Source organism: Etheostoma spectabile, chromosome 21 (assembly GCF_008692095.1).
Source record: "Etheostoma spectabile isolate EspeVRDwgs_2016 chromosome 21, UIUC_Espe_1.0, whole genome shotgun sequence".
Taxonomy (NCBI): domain Eukaryota; kingdom Metazoa; phylum Chordata; class Actinopteri; order Perciformes; family Percidae; genus Etheostoma; species Etheostoma spectabile.
Window position 1 is genome coordinate 22,996,763 of NC_045753.1, and position 8,945 is coordinate 23,005,707.

Genomic DNA, 8,945 nt, shown 5'->3' on the forward strand with positions numbered 1-8,945 from the left:
AAAAGAAGAAAAAAAAAAAAAAAAGAACATCCCGTGACTGTTTATTGTCCTATCCAGGAATGTTGTGTGGACTAGCCAGACCGGTATCCAGGAATGTTGTGTGGACTAGCCAGACCGGTATCCCGGAATGCAGTCTGGCTAGTCCACACAACATTCCTGGATAGGAGAAAAACATGCTCTTGTTTATTACCGCTAGCTGTTTCGATTTGTCCTGCCGAGATCTGAGGAGCAGTTAATCATATTCCTCAAAAATCGAAGAAAGTAGTAGGTGAGGGATATCCGGCCGAACCTCTGGCGGCACAAGAACGATCCCGGGAAATGACACGCCGTTGATCTAGACTAGGCAATGCGAGACTTTACGGCACATAAATCTGTATTGCTTGTCACCCCATCATCTAATGTTCTATTTGACCCCCTGCTACAGTGGCTTATGTGTGGTTACATGCCATGAGTCCAGCCAGGTGGGGACCAAGCTGGTGTTTGACCACAAGGGCCACATAGTTCAGAAGTCCCCTCATCCCCGGCAGCAAGGCACCACAGTCAGCCTGCAGCAGCTCTTCTACACCCTGCCTGTTCGACACAAGGAGTTCCAGCGCAATATTAAGAAGGTCAATCAGTAAAAGAAGCTTCTTGTGTTTCTGCATGTTTTAGTCTACTCTGAAGCTCCTAAGAGTTTTCCCAAGCATTTCTTTTTTCTAAATTCTAAGCCGCCATTGGTTTCCATTCATGTTATATACAACTGTCTTGCAATAACTTTCCACATGCTTGGGATTAAGCATGACACCCTGGATGTCTGAGCTTGCCTCCAGCACATGAACACACCACCTAGAAGAGTTTTTAATTGCAATCTATACTTTCAAATTTATTTAAACACAATTCTAACACACTATGAATGTTATGTAAATGTGTGAGATTAAATGGTAACATGTTTACCTCAAACCAGTTTCCAGACTTTGCAAGTTGATTTTCATACCATGAAAGGAACCCATTGGAGGAAATGTGGATAGGAAAAACACATGATATAAAAAAGAAGAGGAAAAATCATTAAAATGGTCTGCAACATTCAAAACCACCAATGCGAATGCTCGAACAGGGATTTGACACAGTGAGAGAACATAATATACCTTAGAATCATAATGGTTATTATCTTTAAAGTGCTCATGCTATGCTTTTTGACTTTTCCCTTTCCTTAATTGTGTTATGAATCTATAATCCTCAATATTTCATTGTTTTGAATTTTCAGGAGTATGCCAAAATGATCCATGTCCTGCAGGCCTACTGTGTCATCTCTACAGGAGTGCGTATTACCTGCTCCAACCAAAATGGACAGGGAAAGCGCAGCCCAGTCCTCAGCACCAGTGGCAGCCAGAATATGAGAGATAACATCGGGGCCATATTTGGACCAAAACAGGTTGAAACATTGCTTTCATACATTTCTTGACTACACTTTTTATTTGCAATCTGCATGTCAGTCTGACCATTTTACTGACGGTCTCAACTCTCTGAGCTCTGCTGCTTAGAATGAAATAAAACATGTTTCTTCTATCTTAATGTTCATTGAGTTTATTAAACAAGTCTAAATGGTATTTAGACCAAAATCGAAGCGTTGAAGAATACCCTTTGAGGAACTGTGTTAATTCCTCAGTTAAAATAAAATACGCTAACAGCTTTTTACTTTGATGGAAGCTCAGGTATGCAAATAGTTTTGTCAAATTGCCTTATTTGTTTTGCTAATTATATTTTTCCCCTGTGTGCTGCAGCTACAGAGTCTTCTGCCTTTTCAGCAAGTGTCTCCTACAGAAAATGTTATTGAAGAATATGGACTCAAAGATGCCGAGCTACCCAAACAGCTTTTTTCGTGAGTGATACGGTTGCATGGCAGTCCTGCATGTGCCTTATCTGCAAACAAAGCTGTTTATTTTTTCTAATTATTATATTACAAAGTGTTATGTTTTGGCAGCATGACAGGTTTTGTGTCACGAGGAGACCATGGTGTTGGGAGAAGTTCCACAGACAGGCAGTTCTTTTTCATTAACAACCGGCCATGTGATCCCCTTAAGGTAATTTAACTTAGCATTATTTAGCATTTATAAGACATAATAATGGTTTTGAACACTACAATCTAAAGCATTTTCAGCCTAATCTTTGGTTATTCACAATTTGCAGGTGACCAAACTTGTAAATGAAGTGTATCATATGTACAACAAACATCAATATCCATTTGTTGCCTTGAACATAGCTGTGGCCTCTGGTAAGAAAATAACTGAACTCAAGTTTTTTTTTTCTGAAACACACTGCATTCTGCCTTTCTGTACTATACTAGCTGTTTTTCTGTGTTTTTCAGAGTGTGTAGACGTGAACGTGACCCCAGACAAACGACAGATTTTCCTTCAAGAGGAGAAACTCTTGCTGGCTATTCTCAAGACCTCTCTCATCAACATGTATGAGGCCGGAGTCAATAAGATCAGCCTGAACAATACGCCCATACCCGGCACCAGTGAGAACAGATCATTACATTCAGACAGCATAGCAAAATATAAGATGGACCTTTATATATTGAGAAAACTTCCAGTGCTTTTATTTTAACTGTTGGTCTGATGCTTGTTTCTAGATACAAAGTCTGCGTCTGAAATCTGTCCGGTTGTTCCGTCCAATGCGAACGTGCCAGAACCTGGAGAGGACATGGAACCACTGACTCGGAGCTCAAAGTCGTCCCTAAACCTGGCCAGCCTAAAAGCTGCTTTTTCTAGTCATCACAGCTTCAATTCTGGGAACAAGTCAGGTGTGGCAAAAGCCGGCCCAACACAGAAAACGCTGCAGTCTTTTTTTAAGGACACTGTCAAACCTCCTGCCTGCAAACCATGTGGAAGATCTCCTTTGAAACCCACGAGAGATCTAGCTAAATGCTCCCCGGTGGGAAAGTCGGCGCTAGATGAGTTCAGGTACGGGAGTATGTCATGCAGTGATGCAGACTCGGAAAAAGACAGTGCCGTGTCGAGTTGTGACGTCACCATGGCAACACCAGATTTTCAGTGTTCTGGCCTGGAGTTCAGTTCTCCTGAATCAGCCACTGACGGTGTGAAAACCGAAACATTTGAAGAAACGTCGGACAGTAGTCAAACTGTTCCTGATCCCCCAGAGTTACAGACTGAGCCATGCACTTCTAATGAGGACTGCATTGTGGGCCCAGATGCCAAGAGGGCCAGGAAAGAAAATGCACATTTCCCAGCGGAACAGAAATCCAACAATTTCTCCAAATCCTCAACGGTGGATGCACCAGTCTGCCTACAGAAGAAGACGGTGCCGCTCCAGTTCTCTTTACAAGAGCTGGCGGGGAAGGTGAAGAGGTTACAGGAACTACAGAAACAGAGGGCAGGCGAGGATCTGCGCTATCGACGCTTCAGGGCCAAGATCAACCCCGGAGAAAACCGAAGCGCAGAGGAAGAGCTCAAGAAAGAGATCAGGTGGGATTTTACTACTATAGCAACTGCTGAACTCTGCGGTATTATCATTCCCACCACAGTAAATACATGTTTTTCTTTCATCCCTATTAGTAAAGACATGTTCAAAGAGATGGAGATCATCGGTCAGTTTAACCTGGGCTTCATCATCACCAAACTCAACTCGGACATCTTCATGATTGACCAGCATGCCACAGATGAGAAATACAACTTTGAGATGCTGCAGCAGCACACCGTGCTCCAAGGACAGAAACTCATAGTGTACGAGTTGGAATCAGTTGATGCATTTTTGTCTTGTTATTTTTTTTTTCTTTTCTTCAAATGCCCTTTTTTTTACATATCAGTTTGTGTTTCTTTCTGTTTCCAGGCCTCAGAAGCTTCACCTCACTGCTGTCAGTGAAAATGTACTCATGGAGAACATTGAGATTTTCCAAAAGAATGGCTTTGAATTTCTTGTCGATGAGGACGGTGAGAACATTTCAACATAAGTAGATTTTATCTCAAGTTCTCAAACAATTATAATAATGATTATGAATACTAAACAAACTGTTTTTTGTTTGTTTTTTACTGTGACTGCAGCCCAGGTGATGGAGAGGGTTAAGCTGGTATCTCTGCCCACCAGTAAAAACTGGACATTTGGCCCAGCCGACATTGAAGAGCTGATCTTCATGTTGAGTGACAGCCCAGGGGTCATGTGTCGACCGTCCCGCGTCAGGCAGATGTTTGCCTCTCGAGCTTGTCGAAAATCTGTGAGTTCATACTGACGCTTTGAAGTATTTACAGATATTTATATAGACCACGTTTGGGCTTTTTGATTAGGATCAGCAGTCCTCATCAGAATGTTATTTCCCAGCTTGGCCATCAGTAATTTTAAGCCTACACAAATGTTTTTGTATGCTTGGGCAGTTTGCTGCCTACCACTTTAAAAAGCATCTCTTTTGTCCGTCTTTCCAGTAACCATTGATTTCCCTTCAATTCCTTGCACTATGAAAACAACCTGTACATATCAATACTGCTGTCATTTTAATCAGAGTTATGGTATTGTGTTGTTCATTATATAGCACAGACTTTTGAATTCCATGTGTGCGGTTAATTAAATGGCCATAGAGTTATATTGGTAATTTGAATGAAAAAGAAAAATGCTTTTAAACCACTGCAAGTTAATTGTAATACTGTACTGAAATGAGTGAAAATAAAACCTACTATAAAATAAAATAAAATAAAACCGACAAATCTAATCTAACTTCTACTTTGATAGTATTGGCAGGTGTTTTGTGATTTTGTAGTCTCTAAAATGTAAAAACACTGATGATCACTTTCAAGTTGCTGCAACGAGACCAATTGTTAGTCAGTTTTATTACAGACCAATTGAATAACAATACTGTTTTGCCTATGTTCTTCTTCAGGTGATGATTGGCACTGCTCTGAGTGTCAGTGAGATGAAAAAGCTCCTGGTTCACATGGGGGAGATCGAGCACCCATGGAACTGTCCTCACGGCAGGCCGACCATGAGACACCTCGCCAACCTGGACGTCATCTCACAAGACTAACCGTGTCGGGGAAGGATCCTCACTTACACCGGCTTAATATAACTAAAATGTGCTTTTGTTCCAGTTTATTTCTGTTAAGCATCACTGATACACAGAAGACTGAGTCCAAACCACTGTATTTTTGTATGGTTCAAATGCTTGGTATTGACTGTTCAGTGTGTTTTATTAATATCTTTTTAACCTGTATTTTGCATTAGAAATTTATATTTGTTTAATTTTAAAACCCCAACTACTGGGCAAATAAACAAGATATGCCACTTCCTGTGTCTGTATTATTAAACCACTAGTACTCATGGATGTATTGAGAGAATTAGTAGTACTAGATTGTCACGGTTTTACCCTTTTTGACTGATAACGGGTGCCGTAGTTGTGAGCGTCCTTCACCGTTGCCATGGAGATACATAAACCGCCAACAATTACACGGGAAAGAGAAGAAGATAACGATGAAAACCAGTAAACAAGAACACAAGCAAATGTGCGGCAATCTAAAGCTGCCACATACAGCGAACAAAAGTGAAAAAAGGGAGTTAGTGAGCTCCCCTGGTAGTTTAAAAGTGGGTTCAGCGGGTGTAGAACCAAACCAAACGGAGCTCCGAGAGGAACAGTCCGAGGAGGAGGATATTTACCAACTCCCCACACTTCTTAGCTTAATTGTACAGAGGTAAATCACTCATTAATTACTTCTTCTTTTTTTTTAGTATACCAAGAAATATCAGCGACGTGTGTAACATCGTTACATTTGGTGGGTCTCATTGACAGCTATGAGGGGGAAACCTGGGAAGGACAGTTTCATGGAGAAGGGGTTGCTTGTTTTGAAGGAGGCCTAACGTACAAGGTACCTCAGCTACTACTGTAAATAAAGACCATATATATGATTTCATAATACAGTAAATGCGTAGCTACTTTAGAAATAATTTTTTGTTGTTGAACATTATTGTCCATGAAAAATGGTGCTTTTAAACGTAAGTTGTCTGATGCTCTTGCGTAATGCTATGACAGGAATACATTTGGTCATGGCTTAAAATGCTTTCTCTGAAAATGTGTTCTATGCTCCAAGGTAAAAACAAAACAAACAAAAAAACACTATTTGGTAAAGTCACTCTTTTGTTTTTCTTAAGGGCATGTTTTCCAAGGGACTCATGGATGGATGTGGTGTCCTCACACTGGCAGACGGATTGAAATATGAGGTTATATCAAATGTTTTGGGTGTAAAATTGCTTTACATTAGCCCATGTGTAAATAGCATTACTAAACATGCATTATGTATAGATACAAAATAAAAACAAAATATGGTCAAATAAAATAGATTTTAAATAAGGAATGTGACAGGGGTTTTACATTTTTCCTCCAACAGGGAGAATTTGTGTGTAACGTGCCCACGGGCCTGGGTACCTACACCTGGCCTGATGGCAGCTCCTATAAGGGGGAAGTGTACAAAGGTATACGACATGGGACTGGAACCTACAAATGTGCCAAGAATGGTTTGTCATACACAGGGCAGTGGGATCAGGGCAAGAGGCATGGAAAGGTATGATCCACCGTTTCATATCAGGTATGGCTTTTTTTTAGATATTTGTTTTGTAACTGGTTCTCTTTGTGTTAGGGTGAAGTGTATTATAACCCCGATAAGACCTCTTGGTACAAAGGAGATTGGGTGAAGAACAACAGAGAGGGATGGGGAATAAGACGGTATGTATGGATGATGTAATTTGTTGTGAGAGGCATTTGAACTGCCCGAGGGTGACATCTGTGTCTTAACAGCTACCCCTCTGGTAACTTATACTCTGGTGAGTGGAAAACCAACCTGAGACATGGAGAGGGCACGATGAGGTGGCTGAAACTGGGACAGCAGTATGTTGGGATGTGGCAGAATGGAGTCCAGGTAAGAAAGCACATTGTTGACACCAACATATTCATGTCGCACAAATTCCACGACAGTAGCTTTTTATCCTGTTCCTGTTTTTTGTTCTCTTCTCCGGCAGCATGGCCGAGGCACACATGTCTGGATCCGGAGGCCAGCGGATGGATCCCTGTATTTCCAGAGCAATCAGTATACAGGGGATTTCGTTCGGGGTCAGAGGCACGGACAGGGGACCCTTTACTATGCTGGTGGTGCGATCTATGAAATTGGATGGAGGAATAATAAGAAACACGGGAAGGTTAATCTATGATATAGAACTGCCTCTCACAGTCAATACACACATGTCCTCAAATTCAGAGGTGAAAAAGATTGGTGGCTCCTTTGCTTGGAATTTTAAAATACTTGTTATTAATGCTTTAGAAGTGCGTTATAAAAAGCAAAAGAGGAAAGATCTGGCATTCATTTCAAACTCAGTGCTCACCTATGATACATTAATGTAATTACAAGAATTTCTAAAAGCAACTGTACTAAATGGTTCATAGGGAAAATTCACTTCTGAGGATGGGCATGTTTTTGAAGTAGAGTTTGTGGACGATCTGATGATGACACACAACCTGAATGGAAACAAAGCTCCCACTCCTCTGTCTGGTAAACACCTACAGTTAATTCAAAATGTTCAGCCTGCCATCAAGGAGATAATTAACAGTTTTACAGTCAAAACTCCTTAATGGCTTACAATTCTCTATCTTGTTACAGGTTCATCTATCTTAGAACCCAACATCTCTTTGGACATTGAATATCTTTTGGAGAAAATCCCTAAGAGAAAGCATGACATCGAGCGTAAACAGGTCAGGTCCCACTTCACACAGCAACATTGTCGACATATATATGCTCTTTTACCCCCGTCCTTATTTTCACCCCTGCTCCTGCCCTGTGGCTCACATGTAACAGGTGGAGGTTGAGGTGCTGAAGCAAGACAGTGAGCTGAGGTCCATTTATAGTTTCTACAAAAGACTTGGCCATGCCCACTCCTCAAATAGCACTTTCCACCTGTCCCGCCTGCAGCTCTGGCGCCTTCTCAAAGACTGCAACATCCACCATTACAACATCACTCTGACACAGATAGACCATATGATCAGAGGTGAGAAGGAATAGCACTCACAATCTCTCCTAAATACTTAATACTGGTCCCACATACCAGACAGGACATTGATTGCTTGGTATTTACAGTATTTTTGTGCTTAATGTTTTTACTCTCTGTCTCAGAGGATGCCACAACAGCAGAGATTCACTCTCCTTTCACTCCCATGCTTCTGCATAGGCTCATCAGCTGTCTAGTGGCTGTGGCCTACCACATTTTCCATAAGGACACGATGTAAGGAATGACTTCAGATCATCACCAGTAGATGAAACACACGTATCTCTTAAAGGTGCTCTAAGCGATGTCATGTGTGTTTTAGGCTACAAACTTTTTGTCACATTCAGCAAACATTTCCTCACTATCCGCGAGCTGCCTGTCTCCAGAACACACTGTAAAGGTCAACAAGAAGTAACGTCACCCAACATCGCTTAGAGCACCTTTAATTATGAACTCTGAAGTATCTAAGAATAACAGTCTAGCCGTTACCCATGCTAGCGTCATGGTTCTCGGGTTGGCAATAACAGCCAGTTGGCCCAGACTGAAGCTATTGGATGGATTGCCATGAAATTTAGTACACACATTTATGTTCCTCTCAGAATAAATCCTGACAACTTTGGCGATCCCAGCTTACCATCTTGCACCATTATCTGGTCAAAATGTTTATTTGTTCAGTACTACAGTGCTAATTCTAGCTGATTTACATCAGCATGTTAGCATTTTGACTTTAGCATTTAGCTCAAACATCACTTCTCTTTTCGCAGATCCCAAAATAACCTTCTGGCTGCCTGCTTTTCCAAACTGATGACAGACAACATCCTTCCTAATGCTAAGAATGTAAAAGGTGCTAACAATATAATATTTAAACATGTGCACACACAAATACTGAATTACTGGAATTGTTGGGTCTTTGTAAATTATAGTGTGGTCTAGAC

General features: G+C 41.2%; 2 protein-coding genes across 3 annotated transcripts in view; both read left to right on the forward strand.

Annotated features, from left to right (window-relative positions):
* The window catches only part of pms2 (PMS1 homolog 2, mismatch repair system component), a 7,151-nt gene extending 1,880 nt beyond the window's left edge, over positions 1-5,271 (forward strand). Inside the window, exons 5-15 of the mRNA XM_032503042.1 lie at positions 425-608; positions 1,244-1,411; positions 1,761-1,858; positions 1,961-2,060; positions 2,167-2,251; positions 2,345-2,497; positions 2,612-3,464; positions 3,555-3,722; positions 3,829-3,929; positions 4,041-4,210; positions 4,868-5,271. Of these exons, the coding sequence (XP_032358933.1) occupies positions 425-608; positions 1,244-1,411; positions 1,761-1,858; positions 1,961-2,060; positions 2,167-2,251; positions 2,345-2,497; positions 2,612-3,464; positions 3,555-3,722; positions 3,829-3,929; positions 4,041-4,210; positions 4,868-5,011 (2,224 nt within the window). The 3' untranslated portion in view covers positions 5,012-5,271. The remainder of the gene's footprint in view (positions 1-424; positions 609-1,243; positions 1,412-1,760; positions 1,859-1,960; positions 2,061-2,166; positions 2,252-2,344; positions 2,498-2,611; positions 3,465-3,554; positions 3,723-3,828; positions 3,930-4,040; positions 4,211-4,867) is intronic.
* Positions 5,272-5,401: 130 nt separating this feature from the next.
* Positions 5,402-8,945, forward strand: part of rsph10b (radial spoke head 10 homolog B) — a 7,329-nt gene continuing 3,785 nt past the window's right edge. The window contains exons 1-12 of one of the 2 annotated variants that reach the window (XM_032503043.1): positions 5,402-5,672; positions 5,771-5,846; positions 6,130-6,198; positions 6,366-6,539; positions 6,615-6,700; positions 6,773-6,893; positions 6,994-7,170; positions 7,415-7,520; positions 7,644-7,720; positions 7,824-8,013; positions 8,139-8,247; positions 8,775-8,854. In XM_032503043.1, coding sequence (XP_032358934.1) covers positions 5,455-5,672; positions 5,771-5,846; positions 6,130-6,198; positions 6,366-6,539; positions 6,615-6,700; positions 6,773-6,893; positions 6,994-7,170; positions 7,415-7,520; positions 7,644-7,720; positions 7,824-8,013; positions 8,139-8,247; positions 8,775-8,854 — 1,483 coding nt within the window. In that variant the 5' untranslated portion in view covers positions 5,402-5,454. Of the gene's footprint in view, positions 5,673-5,770; positions 5,847-6,129; positions 6,199-6,365; positions 6,540-6,614; positions 6,701-6,772; positions 6,894-6,993; positions 7,171-7,414; positions 7,521-7,628; positions 7,721-7,823; positions 8,014-8,138; positions 8,248-8,774; positions 8,855-8,945 lie in introns of both variants that reach the window. The other variant, XM_032503044.1, reaches the window with a different exon arrangement.